This window comes from Ambystoma mexicanum, chromosome 3p (assembly GCF_040938575.1).
Source record: "Ambystoma mexicanum isolate Mex_15411 chromosome 3p, UKY_AmexF1_1, whole genome shotgun sequence".
Classification (NCBI taxonomy): Eukaryota; Metazoa; Chordata; class Amphibia; order Caudata; family Ambystomatidae; genus Ambystoma; species Ambystoma mexicanum.
The window spans coordinates 962,227,079-962,251,479 of record NC_090925.1 but is presented as its reverse complement, the minus strand read 5'-3'; the positions used below and the strand labels follow the sequence as shown (position 1 = coordinate 962,251,479).

The following is a 24,401-nucleotide window of genomic DNA, read 5'->3' as shown; positions in this document are numbered from 1 at the left end:
TGCACAAGGAGGTTTTTGCCCTAAACGCAATCAATTGCTTTGGTTTTTTGTTCTCCATCAAAACCTTTTACATTCCTTTGGTCGATAAAAATGGTAATGCATGCATAAATACTTTTATGGTCACGAGCACCCCACTGCAAGTTATCTGTTCAACAGCTATCTGTTACGCAGGATAAGTGTCTACTGATAAACACATGTATATGAAAACCAGCACCGACTGCGATAACAGCTCAATATTCCCAACAACCACTGGCAAAGGCCCAAAACTCTGTGCCCAAACACAGTCCTGTAGCTGCCGACATCTTTTGAGCATAAACGCGCTTCTATAAATACAGTTGCTATTCTGAACACCTAACATATCACAATGCCCGGAAAAAGTTAAGAATGCTAGACTTGCGTTTCACTTGGCAGTTCACATGAAAGAGCATAATGTAGTGCCAACTGCAATTACTTGACAAATATTTAGATACTTTCCGACGGCAAAGAATAGTAGAGGCTCTTTTAAAAATGCATGCTGGACAATTCAAGCACTTGGAATACAGAGCTTCTCGTGATTGCTATTACAAGCAGTTTACAACCAGGAAGGTAAACTGCTGGTAGGCGTAAGGCGATGAGATGTTAGTATTATCAGATCATGTCTTCTGGTCCAAGACTGGGCCATGTTTAAGATCATGATCCCTATCCCCAAATGCTTGTGTGGTTTAAACCCTCCAACCAGAGCTAATGCCAGTATGTTCCTGGCAAGTCAGTTTTAACATAAAAAGCATTACTACTATGCAAACCAGAAACAAGGTTCTGCACAAAAGCGCGACTGATGCTTCACGAAACAGAGGACCTCAGAGAGACCAGGAGCCTTTCCTATAAACGACTACATGAAATCAGAAGGAACGTTTTCTCTCCACTGTGTTATATCAGAATTGGGAGATGGCACAGAGGCATACTTTTACCAGGGACTCTAAACCCTATTCTAATCAAACCAATAAAATGGGTGCACATCAGGAGGTCTAAACATAAATACAGCCCTCGGTCTGGAAATTCTTTTCCCAAGTAGTCCTTTTCCCCAACTCAAAAAAACTACCCAGTAAAAGGGATGCCTGGTGGCTTCTGACCTCACACCCCTTTGATGAGTTACCATATGTCCTTGCCTATAATCACAGTTCATACAGTTCAGGTATTGCTGAAATACCGTCCCAGGCTCTAGCCACGTCTTTCTCTTCCTTCCAAGCTCTCAGGATGGGAGGGGAGTCCATCTTCTTTTCTTGCTTCCTCAATCAGTCTTTCATGCTCTTCCTCCTCCACTCTGCGGCTCTGCTCCTCCTTATTCCTCACCCTGGGGTTCTTTCTTCCTTGCCCATTCTGGGGCTCATGTTCATGGGAGCCGTAACGTGAATGGAAGGCATCAAAGCCTTGCAGGCCTTTCATACAGGTCACATTCCATTTTCAAGCATGTTTGGTGCAGAGGAGGGGCAGTATGCAACTTGTGTTTCTGCCGCCTCCCTCCATCTCCGCCATACAAATGGCTCCAGCATTTAGACCGGCATGCATTTTCAGGGCAGCACAAATGCTGGAGATGCTTATGAGGTCCACCGGATTTACGCACTAGCAAAAAGCACACGGTCCGTATACAGATCCTTTGTAAACACAGACCGACAAGCTTGCATGGCAGTCATTTTACAATTGAAATTAAATGCTGCCTGACATGCATGTTGGACACTGTTTAATTTAAATTGCGAAGACCGCTTGCTTACCATGCGTATATGGTAAGCCGTCTTTAAAATTCAAATTAAATGCTTACCGACATGCGACCGTGTCATACAGCATTTAATATCAATTGAGAGCATGGCAAGCAGCGCCCACAATTAAAACTTCATGCTGGCTGGTATGCAAGCATGCCAGCCAGTGTTTACTCACTTTGCACTTTGGAGGGCAAAAATAAATAAATAAATAAAAATCAGGCCAAAAGGCAGCGTACACACGTGAACACCACCTTTTGCTCTGCACATGTACACCCTGTAGTGCAAATGACGAAATTGTGGCAGCGGGAGTGGCCTATGTTAAAAATGTTAATGTAATTGCTCCCTGCTGTCAAATTACGTTAAATAACACACAGTAAACTCCTCTGGGTTTTCTTCTTTCTTCCAGCACTCTGGGACTTGTTTCAGTCCCTTCCTTCCCTCTGGGGTTTCTCAATGCGTCCCCACTCAAGGGTCAGTTTTCTTCTCTCTCCCTGCCTTGGGGCATCTCTGTGCTTTCCCACACCTTAAAGCTTCACTGTGCTCTCCCCCGCCGAGGGCTCTTCCCTTCTCCCGGCTCTGGGGTTTCTTTGTCCTCTCCACACTCTCGGGTGGTCCCTCCTTGCTTGGCCGCCAGCCTCCTGGTTCCCAGGAGGCACCATGTACCTCTTCCTGATGAGGTGCACATTGGGATGGGCGCAGAGTCTGCTCGCAGCGGAGCCACTTATGCGACTCGTCAACCGGTCACTGCACTAGTGGAGGTCGCTGCTAGTTTCCCGCTCACTTCGTGCAGGAATGAGAGTATGGTTTCTACTTGCCTTTTTTCAGTCGGCGCTCCGAGGTTCCTCATTCTCCGTCCCTTTGCAAGCAGCACCCTTCCGGATATTCGACCGATCTTCCCTCCCACAGTGTAGGCCACGGGCCAGGACGCCAAGCCTAGCGTTCTCTCTGGTCGGTCCTCCCTCCTCCGGGATGTCTGACTCAACTGAACTCTGCAGGATTACCCCCACAGCTCTTCCATGTGGTTCCTTATCTGATGCTCTTCCAAGAGGCTGGTCTACTCGACTCATTGCGGTCTTCCAGGTGGATTGGGGAAGGTAGAGCCTGAAGCCGAATCAGAAATTTAAAAAAGGTTTATTAGGTTTAGCATACAGTTTAGTTCCTCCAGTGGGTGACCTTGTCCTCTAGTGGGTGTTAAGCATAGCAGGCTCAGCTAGCTAGTTCCAAATTCGTCACACTACTTACAACATCTATAACAAACTTCCTACAGCCGGCATACACAGACCACCCTATAAAAAACAGACATATTTGAGATTGTATTGCACACACCATATATTACTGCTTTCAATGACATATATTGTACGGATCTGTAATAAACATAGGTTTCAGTTTAGAAGTACTCAAATAATTATTTTCATACTCACATTTCATATTGTTTGCCTTTAATGTGTCATGAATATTTAAGGTTGAACTCCCCAGTAAAATGTCAGATTTCAAAGTCTGATAACTCCACACACGGAAGAGCAATTTACTGGAAGGGGATACAATTCTGAAAGGAGAACAGAAAGTTAATTCACCAAGTGATTCTCACAAAACATAGCATGAGCTTAAATCCTTCAAACTCTTTTTTTCTTTATTTGTACAATAATAGACCCTTCTGAGTAAGCTGGGTGTGGGGTCGATACAGAACTTGGAACAGTATGTTATTAAACAAATCACTGGGAAAATACATCCTAGGCAGTTCTATGGCTAAACTTAATTTTGGCCAAACGCTACCTTTGCATATCTCCTATTTATTATACTGAAAGACATTTTTTACACAGAATCTCAAACTACAACAAAAAGTACGCCGACATTGTACAATGACCCAACCTTTGTCTTCAGGATTATTCTATCAAAGTTTAAAACAATGCTTGATGAGGGATTGATGTATAGATTCCATGAGGAGCTAAAAGCAGCTTCTAGGTATCCAGCATCAGCCAAGACGCAGGAGCTACTACTGCATAACAAGGAGCTTGTAGCAGTGCTCTCTACATCGAATTTACATGAATAAATTATAGCGGTCGTGGTAATTATATGACACATTATGCATTAAATGTCTTGTAGGCGAGTCCAAATTAAAATATGTATGGCGATGGTGGGAAATAATCATGAACATAATAATCTAACTCGTTAAAATGAACAAAAGAAATTAACTAAGGTGGAAATACAAGTTTAAATAGAACAAGTTACTTGCTAACTGTAAATTTATTTCGATTGGATGTTTCTCCCACGTATTCCTCATCTTAGATATTCGTATCTTCAGCTTTGCTGCTTCGGAAAAAGTTTTTCTCCACCACAGGGCGCAGTGCTCGCGGTTGAGTCGCTGATGTCCCTCAGAGGCTGCCGTCGAGCATCAACGTCATCCGCAGTATAAAGGGCTTCAGCCGTGCCCGTTGGCTTCAGTTCTGTTTTTTCATATATTTTCAATTGATGAGTTGATAAGGCGTACCCCTTAGACCGTAAGGTCTCAAGGAACAGAGTGTAAAATACGTAAACTGTACGGAAGTGTAGGATGGCAGGTTTGATGAGGAATACGTGGGAGGAACATCCAATCGAAAGAACGTTACAGTTGGGAAGTAACTTGTTCTTCAAATGGATTGTGTCCTCCCATGTATTCCTCCTCTTAGATAGGCTCCCAAAGCAGTATGAATTTGGAGGAGGGAGTACCAGAAAGTATTAATCATGGACTGTATGAAGGACAGCTTTGACAAAGGGACACCCTTGTGATGATAAATCTAGAGAATAATGCTTCCCAAAAGTGTGCATAGAGAACCTGGTGGCCGCTGCACAAATGTCTTGCATCGAGACACCCCTCTAAAGAGCCGTTGAAGTTGCCATGCCCCTGGTTGAATGAGCCCTCAGCCCATCTGGAGGATCTTTTCCAGCCAACCTATAGCATTCAGGGATTGCCAAAATTATCCATCTGTACAGTATTTGTTTGGTTACTGCAAGACCCAATTTGTGTCCAGTATATCCGACAAAAAGTTCATCACATTGCTGAAATTTAGCCAATCTCGAGATATAGATACTGAGAGCCCGTTTAGGGTTTAATCTGTGTAACCCATCTTCCTCCTTACTTGCATGAGGAGGAGGATAAAAGTAAAACAAATAATTTAAAAAAGTGATTTTTTGTGACATGTGAAAGTCAGACTATTTTTGGCAAAAAAGAGGGTTTGACTCCAAGAGTAACTATGTCCTTATGAAAATGGTGTGAGGAGGCTTACAAGAGAGCGCCTGCAACTCACTCACCCTGCGGGCTGATGTAATTGCGACTAGAAGTATTGTTTTTAGAGTAAGGAGCCTTAACGGGCAAGAATGTAAGGGCTCAAATGGAAAACATGTGAGAAATTTTAAAACTAAATTTAAATCCCAGATGGGCACCTGAAAAGGGGTTGGAGGGTACACATTTGTGAGCCCTTTCAGGAACTGAATAATCAAGGGCATTTTGAAGTAAGACACTTCTTCTGAGGAGTGCTTAAAAATACATAGTGCTGCCAAGTATCCTTTTATTGTACCAACTTGGAGCCCCAAACCAAATTGGCCAAGTGTAAAAGGAAAGAAAGTACTCTAGGAGTATTACATAAGAATGGATCCACATTCTTATCCCTGCACCAGTTACTGAACTTGTTCCAATGACACTGGTACAAACATTTTGTTGCTGGCCTTCTGGCTGAAAGCAAAATCTCCATTAGGTCCCAACCTCTCAGAAACCATGTGTGAAGATGGAGAGCCCAACCTTCCTTTTGCGAGAGGAGATGCTCACTCTGTGGAAGACGTATTGGATGGCAGATGGACATGTCCAGAAGGTCCGGGTACCACGTTCTCCTGGCCCAATCCAGGGCAATTAGGATCATTGTTTTCCTGAACTTTCTCAACCACCTGATTACCTGAGGAATCACAGGGATTGGGGAAAACGTGCACAGAAGTGGAAATTCCCAGTCCACCACAAACGAGTCTCCTAGAGCTCCTTTTGGGGGTAATTCCCTTGAGCAGTACTGATCGCACTTCCGGTTGACACTGGTCGCGAACAGATCCACTTGAGGGGTTCCCCAAAGGGTGAAGATCTCTTGAAGGACTTCCTGAGCTAGTTCCCACTTGTGGGAGACTGTGCTCTGCCTGCTCAGAGCATCCGCCGATGTATTCTGCTTTATGGCTAGGTGAACTGCTGACAGATTTCTTTTTGTATTGCCCAGAACCAGAGCTGCATTGCCTCTCTGCACAGTGGTAGTGATCCTACGCCTCCTCTATTGTTGAGGTAGTACATGTGTTGTCTGTCATTATCAGGACATTCTTTCCCCGTACAGAGGGCAGAAAGGCCTTCAGCGCTAGTCTAATTGACCTCAGCTCCAAAAGGTTGATGTTTAGTTTAGACTCCGATGGAGACCAACAACTGCTGATTGTCAGTTCATTGGTGTGGGTTCCCCAGTCAGTGAGTGAGGCGTCGGTCAATACGGTTATCTCCGGCCATGGTTGCCAAAATGATTCCCCTTTGAGGATATTGTCCTTGCAAGCCCACCATAGAAGATCTTGCACCACTCTGGCCAGAACTTGCAAAAGATCTGAGATATTCCCTGAAAATTGAGACCATTGAGTACTGAGAGCCCATTGTAGGGATCTCATTCTCAATCTGGCCTCTGGCACCAGAAAAAAGCAGGATGCCATGATACCGAGCAAGCTTAGAAAATCGAAGGCCGGTAGATACAGGGCATTCTGGAACTTTGTTACCACCTGCAGAATGTGGCGAGCTCTCACCTTGGGAGGCGATGCTTTGCCTGAGGAAGTATCCAGGACTGCTCTGATAAATTGGAGTCTTTGGAATGGTATCATACATGACATCTTGTAATGAGGGAGAAGCCCAGTCTGTGTAAGAAGTGGCAGATTATGTTCAGATGTTCCTGGGCTTATTCGGGTGAACGTGCCCTGATTAACCAATCTTCCAGGTAAGGGTAGACATGAATTCCCCCCTCGCCTGAGACTCGCTGCCACTACCGCCATCAGCTTGGTGAAAACCCTTGGGGCGGAGGTCAACCCGAATGGCAGTACTCGAAACTGATAGTGAGAATCGCCAATCGCAAACCTTAGGTACTTCCTGTGCTTGAGATGGATTGGCACATGAAAGTAAGCATCCTGAATGTCCAATGATACAACCAGTCTTGGAGTTGAAGAGCCTGAAGAATCTGAGAAAGTGTGACCATCTTGAACTTGTCCTTCCCTAGGAACTTGTGCAAGTTTCTCAAGTCTAAAATGGGTCTCAATCCTCTGTCCTTTTTTGGTATGATAAAGTATGGAGAATACCAACCCTTGTTCCTTTCCGCTACAGGTATATGTTCTATTGCACCTTTCTGTAGCAGGGTTAAAATTTCCTGCAACAGGAGCGGATCTGTAATTTTGGCATGGTTATATCCCGGTGGATGATCCAGAGGTCTTTTCTGAAAGGGAAGGCAGTAACCTTGGGCTACTGTTTCCAGTGTGCAAGCATCTGAAGTAATGCCCGCCATTCGTTCAGATGCCGAGAGATCCTGCCTCCTACTGGGGTCTTGTGGGTCAAGACCTCAAAGTGGCTTTACAGTGGCTGCAGAAGCAGCTGAGGGGACAGTTGCTGTTGCTGGGGCTGATCTAGCACTTTTTCCTCTTCCACCACAAGGACATTTGCTTTGCTGTCCTCTTGGACTAGCCTGTTCCTTCCCTCTACCAAATGAGGAGTGGAATAGAAAGGGACGACCCCTCCAGGAAGATGAGCCTGAGTAGGAGTGTTGTTGAGGTTGTTTTATAGAGGCGCTTAGAGACTTAGCTGCCGCTTTTGAGGTCTGCATCTTTTCTATTCTTTCGTCCGCCTTGCTGCTGAACAACCCCATGCCGTCAGGCTTCAGGCCGTGGCACGGGACAGAAATGGCCCTTCTTGACTTAAAGACTCAAATTGAAGAGCTTAAAGACAAACTAGCCCTCCTCCTACTCCTAGATCTGTCGGCAGCGTTCGACTTAGTAGATCATAAAGTCGTCTGCTCGCATCTCAAGTCAGCAGCACTTCTCTCAGAGCCAGAACATGGATACAATCCTTCTTAGACAATAGATCAATGAGTTCTCAATCCAATAGCATCAGCCAACCCTATGCCCGTCGCATGCGGTGTCCCACAAGGCTCCTGTGTGTCTCCTACCCTTTACAAAGTATTCACAAAGCTGTTCGACGACCTTAACTATCTGGGTGTCACCTACATGAACTATGCAGATGACACCCAGATACTCATACCTGCCACTGGTGACTATGACGTAGATATCTACAGCATTATTCAAGCCCAAATGGCTAAACATGGACTCTGTCTCAATGATGAGAAGACGACATAGCTCCTCCGTCAAGGATCTAAGCTCAAACATAAACTAGGTAAGCAGTTTAACGCTTTCAACATTGATGGCAACTCCATCAAGGTCTCCAAAGATGTGAAAACCCTTGGAAGATACATTGACTCTTCATTGAACCTATCAAGACAGGTTAATGCATCAGCCTCATCTACAGCTTATACCTGCAAGCTAATTACTGCTGGCAGACCCTTTCGCTCTACACCCAATTGCATCACTATAACTAGAGCATTCATACTCTCCAAGCTAGATTACTGTAACGCACTCCATCTTGGAACCGGCCAACAGAATTAGAGAAAAATACAAGTTCAAAACAACGCTATTAGGGATGCCCTAAACATCCCCAGATCCCATCATATTTCAGAGGTTAGACACAACCTAAACTGGCTTTCGGTAAAGCAAAGAATCGCCTACAAAACCCTCTCTCTGACCCACAAATGTCTCGCCAACCTAGCTCCCAGATACCTCACCAAAAACTTCATACGCAACACCTCCGACCGCCCTATGAGATCGGCACAGGCACACTGCCTTAAAGTCCCTGGCTTCAAGCTTCAAAAGGCAGGAGGGAGCAATTTTCCAGTACTCGCAGCCAAGTTATGGAACACCCTACCCTGTTCAATAAGATCTGAACCCGCCTTCCATCCATTTAGAAGGAACGCCAAAACAACCCAAGATCCTTCTGCCTCTCGGCCTGCAACCTTGTAACTATCTGTACATTTATGATCTCAGTTACATAGATCTGTATATTTATGTAAATGCATGCGCATATTTATGTAAATGTATGATCTCAGTTATAAGATTTCTGTAATCTGCATTTTTCGGATCTTGTAATTATGTAATTGCTGCATATATCGTTGCCTCACCTGTAAACTAATTCTTGCAACATTTGTAACTTGTTATCCCGTCACTGTAACTTATGTAACCTTTCAATGCAAGAAAAGCTCCCAGATGCCCTTGAGCTTGGAGCGCTATACAAATAAAGAATACAATGCAATACAACTGCCAGGCTCTGCTACCAGACCTATCTAGATTAAGGTCAACAATGGTGTTAAAAATCACCTCTCCAGAAGATGGGAACAAGCGGATACATTGCCAGTAAGTCTATCATTTGGGAGTAAAAGTCAGGGTTGTCGACATTGCACCCATATATGTTAAGTATTACCACCTCTAACTCAAATAGTGTACCATGCACTAGGACAGCGCCCCAGGGTTTCTGCGCGAGTGGTCTTGTGGACATATTGCAAGATTTGTGAATAAGGATCATGACACCGCGGCTTTTGAGTAGAATAGTGTGTAAAAAAACGATGTGTACCCCAGCTTTTAGCAAACCTATCGCTGCCTGCGGCTAGTGCATGTGTTTCCTTTAAGAAGAGAATGCAGGCCTTGTGCTGTTCAGCATAAAGATGCAGGCTCCACATCTTGACATGATTACCCAGACCTTGATATTCCAGCTCATGCACATAAGTGTGTCAGCCGCCGTCAAGGCATTTCAAATAGTAGGTCGCGGGGCAGTAAGAAGCACCTTGCCAAAGAGACTTCAAAGGGTGGTCGCCCACCTATTGCCCTATCACAAGTCAAGCATTTTTGGTTTAACTTTGCCCATCTCAACACCCCCATCCTCCAACCCCCTCCCAATCAGAGGAGGGAACACCCTGTACCAACATTTGCAACTTAGCATAGGGGGGGCGGGGGACTGTTCACACCGTACACCCGGCCCTCAACACAGCAGTGTAGTATGTATCAAGTGTAAAATGCACAATACCATATGGTCAGCACTTTCACAGGTAGGCAAACCCTGGCACCAAGATATGTATACTATGTCCTGCGTTAGTGTGCTAACAGCGGCATGTAGCAATCACATATGGCAAACTGGGAGGATAAGTAGGGTCACCAAGGAAAATGCTGATCTAGAAATTTCATTGCTTCTTCAGGGAACGTAAAGAAGTAAACGTTCTCAGAGTATTCAACCCTGAGCTTGGCTGGAAACAGTATAGAGTACTGAACCCTCAGGTTGCGGAGTCTCTGCTTCACGGCCATGAAGGACTTCCATTCCTGCTGCATGGTAATGGAGAAGTCTGGATAGAGATAAATTCTATTAGATCCCAGCAGCAGTTCCCTTTGGCCCTGGGATCATGCAGCAGTGCATCCATATCACGATAATTCAGGACTAGGGCAATAATTGGTCGAGGAGGAGCTCCTGGTTTATGCTTTGTGGTCAGTTAACGGTGAGCGCATTCGATAGCGAATTGGGGTGAAAGCTTGGGGCCGTCCAGCAGAGAGGAGAGTGCGTTCTACAAAGTCCTCCATGGGGCCCACAATATTGTCGTCAGGAACTCTGACTATGCACAGGTTGTTGTGCTGGGACCAGGATTCCAGATCCTCGTTTTTCTTGCCGACAGCTTGTACCTGCTTGGTAAGTGAAGTTAGGTCATCTCCGAGCATGGTGATGTCGTCCTCCGCTAGCACGATTCAGGTCTCAGCTTCGGTGACCCAGGTGTCAGTCTTTTCCATGCAGGACTTTATGGCACTGATCGTGCCAATCATGTCCAAGTTTGGCATTGACGGTTGTGAACCCCCTCCTACATGTAGTCCATCATTCGTTGCATCTCTGTGGGTTTGCCAGCCGAAGGAGCGAAAGAGCCCCTTCCACCCTCCCCAGGCTCTTTGGGGGAAGTCTTGGTGAACATGTTTATGGAGATTTGTTTTTTGCCCGCCTCCTTTGGTCATGGCTGCACCCTGCGCTGCAATGGCAGGAAGGCGGGTGAGGTGATGTAAACCTTCTGGGGAAGAAGGTAGAGAAAGCAGCCGGTATGACGGGCGCTGTGTCCAGGGTCAGTCCCCTTCCCCCACACCTGGGGTTTAGCGGAGGAATCCTGTGGAGTAGCTGCCTGAGATGGAGTTAGTGGCTACCACACAGTGCAGGGGGCCACACCAGGCAAGCCCGGGAGGCTCCCATGCTCCTGTAGCGCTTTGTGGATTCTGCTCCGCCGGCGGCACAGCAACTGCTAAGCCACTGTTGACTTCAATTAACGTGTTGCCGGGAGTGAGCAGAGCTGGAGGAGCAGCTGAGGGGCCTCCGGGCATGCAACACAGCAGCACAGTGGCGTTAGGAACAAATTAGCTGCCGGAAGCACAGCACGGAGGAGTAGCAGATGAAAGAACACAAACTGCGTCGCAGGTGATAGATCTGGGTGCCTCAACTCGCAGCAACTCACCACGTTGGTGCCAGCACGGAGCGACAATCCGCTTGGATGGCGCCGGGTCACAGCTGTGGGTGTGCAAGCACAGGCAGTTGATTGCAGTAGCGCGTGGACCCCCGAAGCCCACTGTAACACCGCTCCCTCAACGCCAGTGTCTTCAGGCACCTCCGCTGGGTGCCGCGCATAGGCGGGCGGGGCTCTGCAGCCGTAGCTCCATCAGGGTGGCAGGCAAACCATAGGCCAGCTGCAGTATGATGGATCAGACCAAGTCTAGAGTCAGCAAGGTACCCCTCCGGTTTAGTAATTTGCAGTTTTCACTGTATTTGGTGCACAGCAAGGATGTGTATGGCACTGTGCGAGGGTCCCACGCTGCAGAGCCAGCAGATCAAGTGCCCATCTTGTACGCACGCAACAGCGCCCCTTAAATATTTAAAAAGATTTCTCAGGAGAGAACCCCTTCAAACTCTTAGCTAATTTGTTCTCCCTCACTATGCTTGTTGGCCTATGCTTATTCATGGGAAATATGTATACCCCTCAAATGAAAACAATTCCCGATAACAGAGGCGGGGACAGGAATTTGCATAGCAAAGTGCCCTACTCAGATGGAATAGCAAGCATAAAGAAAATTTCTTAATTCAATAGCCAACAAGGTTAATTCTTTTAAAAAACGTGCTCATGGCCTGGTACACTACAATGCCGCTATGAAGTGACCTTGGGCCTAGAGAACCACATGTATGAAGCTATTGTGAGGATGTGGAAGAACTGCCCCACAGAATGGATGTGTTGATTTTCCTCAAACGTTTCCATGCAAAAAGAGATCTTAGCAAGCAAGCTACTGATATTTGCATCCCAACAACAGAACATGTTAATTACCCCTGTTAACGTTCTTTAAACTGGATGTTCCTCTCACGTATTCCTTATCTTTAGATATCTCTCTTCCAGCATCAGCTATTTTGGAATTGTTTTTGGGAAGACATTGCTGTGCGTCATCTTAGTCGACTCAACATCCTTAGAGGGTCTCCATCTGAAGATTGACGTCATCAATGGTATAAATAGCACGCACTGCGCCCGTTACTTCAGTTCAGTTTTTCGCCTTCTTCCCACAGGCTAACCGTCAGTGTGATCCAAACAGGATCAGACGTGAAAGGAACCCAAAGTGTAATGTATGGAAATTCTACTGCGTGGTAAGCTGGGAGGGGCGATGAGGCATACGTGGGAGGAACAATCCAGTTGAAAGAACGTTACCCCATGTGACAGCGGGTATGCCCAGACGTGGGTCCCTTGCTGGCTGCACCATAGGGAACCAAGCTGCACCGCACTGAGGAGGCCCAACAAGGACGAAACATGTTGCTTGTGTTTCCGTGCAGAGGGGACCTGGCCTAGCAGTTTGGGCAGGGCTGCTGCTCCAGTTGGTGGCAGTACCTGGTTGATTTGCATATGGCTGGACCCCTTTTGCAATGGTGCAGACGGGCCAAAAAACAGTGATGTGGAACGTTGCCCAAAGCAATGCAGGTGGTTCAGATTCATTTGAAACCCTCCACTGATCACTTTTTTGGTTTTAGTAGGAATGACAACTCCACATTCTGCTCCCTGCACCAGCTGCAGAACGTGTTCAAACGGCAGCGATACAGACTTTGTTGCTGGTCTCTGGCCGAATGCGGAATCTCCATCACGTCTTCCGAGAGGTCCCAATCCTTGTACCTTAACCTCTCAGGAGGCATGCGTGAAGGTTGAGTGTCTTGTCCTCTAGACGGAGAACCAGACTCTCCTCTCGCGAGAGAAGGTCCTCTCTTTGTGGAAGGCGAATTGGAGGGCAGATGGACATGTCCTCCTGGTCCAATACGGAGCAATTAGGATCATATCATTCCTAAACGTTCTCAACTTCCTGATCACGTGCGGAATTACGGGGACTGGAGAAAACATGTACAGAAGTGTAAACTCCCAGTCCACTACAAACGCGTCTCCTAAAGCTCCTCTTGGGGGAAATTCCCTGGAGCAGCAGCGTTCGCACTTGGTTGACACTGGCTGCGAACAGATGCACTTGAGGGGTTCCCCAAAAGGGCGAAGATCTCTTGAAGGACTTACTGAGCTAGTTCCCACTCGTGGGAGACTGCTCTGCCTGCTCAGACCATTCTGCGCCGTGTTCTCCACTTGTCATGATCACAGCAAAGGTTCCTACAATTGCGTCCAAAAAGAGTTGGTCTTCACTCTACCATTCGTGGAGTTTAAGAAAAAGCAACTCAGAGCAGTATTAGGCATGGGCGGTACTTCCCAACTCTCAACAGGGCTGCCTGGTTTATGCTGGTAGAATGCGCAGTGTAGGTCTAGTTGTTTTCTCTCTCAGCCTATTTAAGCCCCTCCCCTCGAGCATTCCCTGCTTCGCGTTCGGAAGAATCCAGTCAACGCTTGCCGCTGTCCCGCTTTAGGTTCTGTCACGTTTTAGCGCCACCTGTTACTCTTTCCCTTCAGTCATTCCGGTTCCCTTTTTGGCCGTTCCAGTTTCCCTGAGCTCCCTGCAATTCCTACAATTTCCAGTCATAGTATTTTCCTCAGTCGGCGTTTTGGGTACTCCTGTCACACCTTTAGCCCCGTCATTTTTCCAGTCACGGAACGACTTCCATGATTCAAGAAGTTTCCTGTCAGAAAAGTTTTCGCAAGTATCTTTGCTCTATTCTGTGAAGCAGCATAAGTCTTTTCATGATTATAGTGAAAATTTACATTGCATTGTAATTTAGTTTCTGAACTTTGTTGAGCGTAACGTATGGAGCTGAGTTGCGCTTCATAACTACTGAGTGTTCCTCAGTGAAGGATTTTAGCTTGGCTTGTGTTCTTTACATATGGTTTTATGTGCGTTTCCTGAGGTAAATTCGTTTTTCTGGTTGAGGTGCCCATGAATGCGTGGGTGTAGAATTTCCTCACACACTCTAGGCACTCCTACATTTCCCAGTCCTAATTCCAGTCACTTTAGTCCGGCCCAGTTATCCTGGTTCCATCTCCCCTCTTCAGAACTAGCGCCCCTGCACAGACGCAGGATGGAGAGCTAACAACATTAATTCCTAAGGTAATTAAAGAAGGGGCTGTAGTGTCATATGAGAGTGTAGAACTAGTCAAACTCCATAGAAGTGCTAATCAAAATCCTTCGAAATCTCTTGTGTTTGTCCTAGGAACTCACATTCGCATGGTTGAAGGGAGGGACTGGGAGCTACACCAATTGAGAAGAACAGAGTCACGTAGTTCCATCGTGAGTGTCCCCGCAGAGTCCAGGTAAGCGTTACACCACTCCGGCTAGCTGAACTGCTGATAAGGAGATTCCTTCTTGAATTGCCCAGAACCAGAGTTGCATTGCCTCTCTGCACAGAGGTAGTGACCCTACACCACCTCTATTGTTAAGGTAGTACATGTCCAATGTGTTGTCCATCATTATCAGGACATTTCTTTCCCCATAGAGAGGGCAGAAAGGCTTTCAGCGCCGGTCTGATCACCCTTGGCTACAAAAGATTGATGTGTAGTTTGTACTCCGATGGAGACTAAAAACCACAGACTGTCAGATCGTTGGCATGGGTTCCCCACCCTGTGAGTGAGGCATCCGTAACTACCGTTATCTGCGGCCATGACTTCCAAAAAGGTTCCCCCTTCAGAACGTTGTCCATGCAGGCCCACCACAGGAGATCCTGTGCAACCCTGCTCAGAACCTGAAGAAGATCGGACATCTTGCCCGAAAACAGACCACTGGGTTCTAAGGGCCCACTTGAGGGATCTCATCCTCAGGCGAGCCTCTGGTACCAGGGTAAATGCAAGATGCCATGAGGCCGAGCTGCCTCAAAACGCTGAAGGCCAGAAGATGCTGGGCATTCTGTAATTTGGTGACCATCTACAGAATGCATTGAGCCCTCACCTCAGGTAGCAAGGTTTTCCCCAGAGGACGCATCTAGGACCGCTCCTATGATCTGGAGCTTTTGAGATGCTATCATGTGAGACTTCTTGAAATTGAGGGAGAAGCCCAGTCTATGGAGTGGGGGAACAAGTTACTTACCTGTAACTATTGTTCTCCAGCATGGGTCTAGCATGGATTCACATGCTCATATTCCCAGTCAGGCTGGGAATCCTAGATAAAAAGAAAAACCAGTTTCACTTTCAAACTGTATTTCTCATTTGAACCAATCACTGTCCTCTGGGTCATACTGCCCCCATCCAATGACAGTCCTCTCCCTAAACCCCTCCTCTGGCAGCCATCTTCAGATTTGGTAAGCAAGTAAAGTGGCAGAATGGCTAAGAAGAGCTGCAGAGGGGACAGAGGGAGGGTTTGCATGTGAATCCATGCCAGACCCATGCTGGAGAATAGTTACAGGTAAGTAACGTGTTCCTTCTCAAGCATGGGGCCTGGCATGGATTCACATGCTCATGAATAACGAATACATAGCAGTACAACATTACACAACCACGGGTGGCGGCAAGGCTCAACAGAAGCAATTAACTATTACCTCTGGAACAGACTCGCCTCAAGCGAACAGGTTGCGTAGCACTGCTTGACCGATCTGGACTCTTCCCTGCAATCCCTGTCAACGCAGTAGAACTTTGTGAAGGTGTGAGTGTACCTCAATGTAGCAGCCCTGCAGATGTCCAGCAGGTGCACAGCTGACAGCAACACCGTCATCGCAGCGATCGCTCTGGTGGAGCTCGGATGGCCGGGCAGCGGTCGGTTCGCCAACCGATGACAGTGCATGATGAAGCCAGAGAGCCACCTTGAGATGTAAGCCTTGGACAAGGCCTTCCCATGGTTCACAGGACCAAAGTTCACAAACAGTTGTGAAGTCTTCCGAAAACTCTTTGTGCGTGCCATGTAGAAATTCAGGACATGTGCAACATCCAGCAAGTGCAAGACCCTGTCAGCCGGTGACAAAGGCTGCAGGAAAAAAACAGTTAACACCAAAAGCTTGTTGCAGTAGATTTTCCGACTGAACAATCGGCATGAAAGAGGGGTGCGTCCGTAGATTCGTGGAAAGTCAGGTATGGTTGCTTGCATGATAGGGCCTGTATCTCACCTACCCTCCTGGCAGAGGTGACGGCCACAAGCAAAGCGGTTTTCCACGAGATGAACGAGCGGTGTCTGATGCATAGGTTCGAAGGGGGCACCCATGAGCCTCATCAGAACCACGTTGAGATCCCACGCCGGGGCAGGAGCCTTCACCGACGGGAAAGATTGAAAAAGTCCTTTGAGGAACTCCTTGACAAGTCGGTGAGACCAAAGGGAAGATCTTCCCAGAGACCTGGTGTAGCGGGAGATAGCTGCCAGATGCACCTTGATAGAGGCATGTGCCAGCCCGGCATTGGCAAAGGATAGCAAGTATGGAAGAACTTGCGGGGCCGTGACCCTCAGCGGGGTAATCTTCTGCGACCGGCACAACGTAGCAAACTGCTTTCACCTCTGACCGTAGCACTTCAAAGTCAACGATGCCCTGGCCTTGGCGAGGACCTCCCTGCAGTCCACCGGCAACTCATATCTCCCCCCCATCCCCCCAACTCTAGGGCTGCAGGAGCCAAGCCCTCAGGTTCAGCGATCCTGGTTCATGATGCAGGATTGCATCTCCTCTGGTGACAAGATCCAGAACCACTGGCAGACTGACCGGAGGCAATGCGGACAGACTGAGAAGGTCCGGATGCCAAATCTGCCTCGGCCACACCAGGAAGAGGAGTATCCTCTTGCACAGACACAGTCTGTGTGTTTTGATGACTCGTAGCAGGAGAGGGAACGGGGGGAATGCGTACAGGAACAGTCCTTCCCACAGTAAAGAGAACAAGTCCCCCAGGCTCCTCGGCTGGTGGAACCTGCTGGCATACTTCTGGCAGTTGGAGTTTGCTACCGTCGCAAACAGATCGATATGGGGCCTGCCCCACTCGGCTAACAGGCAGTTCGCCTGAGCCCAACGAAACTCCCACTTGTGGCAGGAGCGCAGTTCTGTGCTGAGGGAGTTCTTGACTCCCGCCAGGTGAAGAGGGACGGAGAACATGCCCTGTGCGACAGCCCATCACCACAAGTCCTGCGCTTCCTTGGACAGCGCCGGGTATTGAGTGCCCCCCTGCTTCCTGACGTAAAACATGGTGGTGGTGGTGTTGCCTGTGAAGATTCCTTCTCATCTGGCATCCCCAGGCCTCTGCGGTGCAGACGTCTGGTGTCTGCTCCCCATCCATCTAAGGAGGTGACAGTGGTGACCGTCTCCTGGTATGGCGGGTTCTGGAATCTCGTGCCTTCGGCGATGTTGGAGCCAACGCCCCAACACACTATCGCCTGCCAGAAATAGTCGTTGAGCGGTATCTTGTTCGTAAAGCTTCCAGACAACTGTATCCAGCAGGCGTCCAGGAATTCCAGGGCGGGCCACATTTGCAACCTGCAGAGCCGGACGAGGTAGATGCAGGACATCATGCTCAGCAACGACTTGATGGCCCACAGCGTGGCAGTCTTCGTCGTTGACAGCTGCTGCACCTTCCCCAGAATTACTGCTATCCTCTTCCCTGAGGGAGACGCCAGGCAAGACACCGTATTAAGTCTGGCACCCAGGAACAGCGCGTTCTGTGATGGCGTAAAGCAGGACTTTGGATAGTTGACAGAGAATCCCAGATCCGTTAGTAGCTGGACGGTCACCTCTGTGTCTCCTTCGGCCAGCTCCCGTGAGCTGGCGCGAATCAGCTAGTCATCCAAGTATGGGCATACATGTATGCCCTGTAGGCATAGAGGGGCAACCACGGGTGCCAGGCATTTCGTGAACACTCTAGAGGGGGGGGGGGGGGGAGACTACAAGCCAAAAGGTAGGGCGTTGAAATGGTAGTTTTGACCCTGCACCACGAAGAATAGACATTTTCGATGTTTCTTGTGAATGCGGATGTGGAAGTAGGCATCCTCCAGGCCCAGCAACGTCAAGAAGTCTCCTCTTTCCAGTTGGCCGAGCACGTGTTGCAACGTGACCATCCTGAATTTGTGGGACTTGAGGTATTTGTTCAGACGTAGGTCTAGAATGGGCCTCCGGCACTGTCTTCTTTCTGATCAGAAATTATCTGGAATAGCCTCCGGAGCCCAGGAGTCGCTGGGGAATTAGCTCCATCTCCCCTTTTTGCAGCATGTCCCGTTTCTCTACCAGGAGCTGAGGGATGTGCTGCTCCTGACGGGCCACCGGAGGGATCTGCGGACACCTGCGTTGAAACTCCAGGGTATGTCTTTGGGCGAGAGCACCCATCTGTCAGTGGTGATCTTTCTCCACTCGCTGACGAACCTCGTCAGCTTGCCTCCCACCGGGGCACACGGCTGGGGGTCCAACATCCAGGTCAGTTCAGGCTTGCTTCAGTGCCTGCGTCCTGCGTTACGGGTGATGGCAACGCTGTCCTCTGCTACCGTAGGACTGGGAACAGCCTCTGTAAGCTTCCTGGGTCATGAATCTGGAAGGCTAACGGTACGACGAGGAGAAACATTTCGAAGACCTGCTCGACTTTCCCCTGGAGGAGCGAAAAGTAGAGTGGTGCTGCTTGAGGGTGCCCAGGGAGTGGGCCGTCTACGTATCCACCTTGACGGCCTGGAGGGACTCATCGATGACCTTCCTAAATAGATTATCTCCGTCAAAGGGCATTTCCAGCACCTTCGCTTGGATCTCCTGGCAGAAATATGTGGCCTTCATCCAGCCTTGGTGACGAAGGCAGACACCATTCCCCATTTGTCGGAACCCCGTGTCAGCGACGTCCAATGCCACTGTGATGGCATGATCAGACGCTACCTCCCCTTCCTGAAATAGAGCGATTGTTTCCATCTTCTTATTGTCGGGGAGGAACTCCAAAATATGCCACAGATTGTACCACAACTCCCTGTAGTACCTGGCTAGGATCTTCAGTGCGTTGGCCGACTGTTTCCTCGCGGCCACCAATGCCACCGAATCCGGCAATGGTTGTAACCTCAGGCACTTTAGTGCGCAGTCCGGTACCCGATACTTCCTATCCAGTCTATCTAGTTCGGCTGGAGCAATGCAAGGGTTATTCATGAGGGCAAGGCCCTCTTCCCAAATGTCGTCCAGCAGAAGGGTACTGCCATGACTGTCTTTCTATTGGCCTCGCACCTCTGGTACAAGAAGCCCTCCTGCCTAGACTCCTCGGGCACTAGCTGGAATAAGTCTGAGGCTCTAGAGATCATGGAGTGAAACGATCCCACTTCATCTGGTGGAGACACCCTATGTGAGGCAGCCATATGAGGGGATTTGACGTCCATTGAAACAATTTCCTCATCGTTATCTGTCGTGGCCATATCCACCCCGTACCCATGTCTGGGTCTGCTGGCGGAGAAGGCATCCAACGCGGAGGCTGAAATGGGGGTGTCGGATGACGCTTCATTTTCTTTGTTGGAGGCTGATTGGGGTCCCGGGGAACCACAGGTGCCACTGGCATCCTCAACTGGATCTATGACACCAAGGTGTGTAGAGTAAACAGAAAATCCAAGGAAATGTCCCTTGGCTGAGATGGCAGAACAGGAAAACTAGGCCCGATGCGGTCATCGTTCTCCTCTTCCACGTCCTTGTTGATCGTGTGAGGACTGCTGGTCTTCGTTGTCCGTAGACGAGACCTCCATGGCTTGGGGCACGGCCTGGGAAGTCTGTTGTGGGGCCTCCTTGCCCCCTCTTTCTTCTCCCCCCCTCCCCCGAGGGTCTTGAATCAGAGCCTGAGCTGGTTTCCCCCCCCTTCTTGCATGCCAGCAGACTTTGCCAAAGTCACTACAGCGGTGTCGTGCCTTGGGGGTAGGGACACCTGAGCAGTGGGGGCTACCTTCACTGGGTCAACTCCCTTAGCTGTGGCAGTCTCCAACCGACTAGGTCTTCGCCTGTGCCGCTTGGGCCTGCTTGGGCTGTTCGGCCTTCTCCATCCATGGCTTCTTAGATTTCTCAAGAAGTTTAGCCGGGGTAGACTTTCTTTTCGAGGAGGAGCTTGATTGCGGCTGGCAATGGAAGCGGATGGTGATGTCGATCGCTCCTATCCACCTTGGGATCCGCTTCTGCAGTGAACCCAGTGGGTTGTAAACCGGGACGAATAGCTCCCTCAAAAGAGGCATTGAGCCGTGACTCTGTGTGGAAAGCTTCAGAAATCAAGACCTCAGGGTGTACCCCGGTATCTGTGCCGAAAGCTCTAGAAATAGAGACCTCAGGGCGAACCCAGGTAACCAGAGCCACAGAAAAACTGGGCTGAACTTTAGCACCCAAACGGTGAACCTCGGAACTGTGTCCGATATTGGCAGGTCTGTTGCGGGAACCCTCAGACCACTCCGTTGCACCTATTAGTCCCTTTGTGAGGCACCTAAGAGGAACCCCTTGTGACAGAGTTACTCGAGCCCCTCCCGGTCCTGGAATACCCTGGAAGGAGTCCCCTGGCCGGGGTGCCCTAAAAAGTAAAGAACTTAACGGGCGTATGTTCTTTTCGTAAATGAAAAACTGTAAATGGTGGAGGAACGCGCTGAAAAACTTCGTCCCACCGAAGAAGACTACGTTGGAGTGCCCGGACAGAGAGGGAATCGCAATAGAAGCAGAAATCCCAGCGATGCTCCGGGCCTAGACACTCCAAGCAAAGAGAGTGGGGATCCGCTCTCACAAAACAACCTTTGCATGAAGAACAGGCCACAAATCCCAGATGTTCCGGCATAGACCGTTGAACCGGAGCAGGAAGGACAAAGGGAATACAAATTTTAATTCCCGGTGATGCTAGTGCGTCGAGCCCCGACCGCGCTGAAAAAACGACTGAAGGGCGACGCGCAGGGCGGAGCTCAGGAGGGCAAGGTTACGGCCACGTGTGGTACCCCGTGTAAAAATAAAAGGACAAACATTTCATTTTTGATGCTTTGACAAAAGTGCTACGGTCCCGTCCCGAAGAACAGAATGTCCCACAAGTATGGAGGAAAAGGGACGGGACGTAGGAGTATGGAGAGACTCACACATTGCCTTTTTTTCCATCTTTCACAATGTTACAAAAGCCTTCTCTCTCCTCTCCTTCAGGAATATTTTCAGCCACAAGAGTTACAATCCCACACGGTGTAGGAACATTTTGCAAGGGCACAAGTGGCAGTGACTGACTTAAAGGCCATACTTCCGGCTGTAAATACTTTCTTTGCCATAGCATTGAAACGCTGGTCATCCCCGTCCGGTGGTATTGTGGGATATGCTGCCCATCTAGAAGTGGAAGTTGCAGCTTGAACCACAAAGCTTTCCCGTGTGGGGTGTCAGGACAGACACTCTGGGGTACTACTTGAAGGTCTATTCTTTTTAGTAAAGTTTTTGTTTACAGCCGGGCTTTTCTCTGGCGCGTCCCAATTAGCTTTCACCCTCTTTTGAAGGGCTATATGGAAAGCCAACGCAGAGTATTTATGAGGGCTCTTATCTAAGATGTCCGTGAGGTATTTCTGTTCAAAAGGTGGAGCTGGTCTGCCCCATCCCAGAAATTCTGTCACTTTGCCAGTTATCTGTCTAAGATGCCTCAGCATGTTCCGAAGGATCAAACTTTTCAAACCAACTCTGGTGAAGTGTCAAGGCCGAATCCCTCATTCTAGATTCCACTGATGCGAGAGACTTGGGGACAGTGGGTGTGCCATATTCTAGCCCAAAAGAGTTGTGTCCTGATCAGAGGGCTCATGCTCTTTGAAAATCAACGACAGCGACTTGGGGGGGGGGGGGGGGGGGGGGGGAGTATACATAACAAAAATCCTTCTTTGGAAGGTGTTTGAATATTTGTTCAATTTCCCTCAAGGATGCCGAGGGCTTCGACACTATTCGTTTTGACTGAATATGCCTCGAAGGACTGGACCCGTGACTCGACAGTCTTCGAAGGACGACCGTCTCTGACTCGAGGCCTCCTGACGGGTTGGCGGCTTCTCACCCAGGCTCGAGGGATCCACGAGTTAATGTCCCTGCAAAAGTATCGCCATACAAGTAGGGCGTCATATTTTTGCAGCGATTTTAACACATTAAACCTGTGGGGGACACACCCACAAACCCCATATTATTTTAAAGGGAGCGGGGGACACCAGTGCAACCCCGGTCCCATTTCTCCCCAACATTATCCCCACTTATATCGCCTACGGCCGTTCCCGACATCCATATATATGGTGATATTATTGGTGAGTATATTACCAGATACCGGCTGGAGGGCATGCATGCTTTAGCCTTGCTTTTCTCCTTGCCGGCCCTCCAAGGAGCGATAGGGTCATGGCCCTTGGCCTTTTCTCTCGGGCGGTGGGAGGGGAACAGGGGCTGGGGCCACCTTCTCGAAAAATGTTAACATTACCTACCTAAAAGCCTCCCACTTGGCCAGAGTGGCTGACTTACGGTGGCAGGCTACCCTGCGTTCAGTCGAGGAGTCCGAGGATGGGATTCTGTGGCGTCTTTTCTTCGAAGATGAGGAAAGGTGAGAACAGCTTCGTAAACACAAGAGTATCTTCTACCGTTTCCTCAGCGTAGTCACCTCTTGACTTATCCGAAAAACGCCTTTTTGACAGAGTGGTGCACCAGGATTTTAGAGGGGGGCATACCCGCCGCAGGTTTCACCTTGCGTTCCTTCAACGCCTTAGCCTACATGGATGTCAAGATTCACATTCAGACGTTCTGTGGTCGACATTAAGACACCACAAACAGACCCGATGTGGGTCAGTTAGCCACATTTTAGCACCACAGTCGATACATTTATTGAACCCGGTGTTCGGGTAAGAAGAAAATGATGAAGCCATATCGAAGTTAAGATGCAGTTTCTTAAGAAACAGACATGCTGTATCTCGGAAAAATAGAACTGAAGTAACAGGTGCAGCGTATGCTATTTATACCATCAATGACGTCAACCTCGAGACGAAGGCCTTCGACGGACAGAGTAGACCAGGATGCACAGCGCCTTCTGCTGGAAAAGAAATTCCGAAGCTTCTGACGCTGAAGGGAGTTATCTAATGATTCAGAATACGTGGGAGGACACAATCCATTTGAAATCACGTATTGAAAAATTGTGATTACAGACCTTGACACGTGAAGAGACCAAAGGAATGGAATGGCCACTTTGCAGGACGTTAACACAACTCCATATCACCTGAGTCCCTTAGTCAGAATTAAAATTACAGAAGCATTTGAAAAAAGATATCACACCATGAGAGAAAACAAAACACACAGACAGGCCCATCACGCAAATAATGGTGGATGACAAGGGGCTGAGGACAGAAAAGATATTTAAAGGTAGGGCGTTTTCTACTGATGGCAGCCATGTGTGCTCCATCCCTTTTATTTGCTGCCAAAACACGACGGCAAGTCACTACACATTATCCTGAGCATACTTTTATCTTGGCCAGTCCCAAATGCAACAGCAGCCCGGGCTGACTTTCTCCATAAATAATTTATGAAACACAAAGCACCAAATCATTAAAATGAAAGTATTAAAAAATGTCAGTACTGGGAAAGTAATCCCAGAAAAAATTAAATATACAATACTGTTAATGGTTATTTGGCTTTGTGATAATGGAAATGCATTGGAGGGACATGGCCTCCATGCCCTTGTCCTGTACCCCCCTTATGTGTGTTCTGTGTCATTGTATGTACGGGAGTCCAGTGGGACTCCAGGCAGTGCAGCTCTTCTTTTTGGCTGCGGTGAGCAGAGACCCTTGAGATACCCTTATGGCACCCATGGGAGGGGGGGTACAGCCCTGTTCCCCTAGTGTATGTTTTGGGCACCTGAGTGTTGCCAACACAACAGGGTATGGGCTGGTGGCAGCTCCATTCTGAATTTGACAGGTGCTCAGAGTATCCTCCGTTTTGGGATACCCAGGCCCTGCCATACGACTCAGTGGATTCCTGATAGAAGGCAAGATGGCCCCTCTTGGTTTCTGTTGTCCGTTACATTGTTTTCTCAAAGTCATGGGAAGCCCAAACTCTGTCCCTTCCCCTGACTGGCTGTTGGGTGGAAGAACCATATATGGTATTGTGGGGAAAGTCCAGGCCGGACTGGCTGGAGCCTTCCCAGTGGCTATGTAGTGGGTACACCCTTGGGGTGGGACCTAGGTGAAGAGAGTGTGTGTGACCAATTA

General features: G+C 48.5%; 1 protein-coding gene across 4 annotated transcripts in view; it reads right to left on the bottom strand.

The window, feature by feature from the left end:
- ITCH (itchy E3 ubiquitin protein ligase) overlaps positions 1-24,401 on the bottom strand; it is a 2,968,415-nt gene that overhangs the window by 2,795,815 nt on the left and 148,199 nt on the right. For all 4 annotated transcript variants that reach the window (XM_069652264.1, XM_069652266.1, XM_069652265.1 and 1 more), the window contains exon 4: positions 3,158-3,282. In XM_069652264.1, the coding sequence (XP_069508365.1) occupies positions 3,158-3,282 (125 nt within the window). The remainder of the gene's footprint in view (positions 1-3,157; positions 3,283-24,401) is intronic.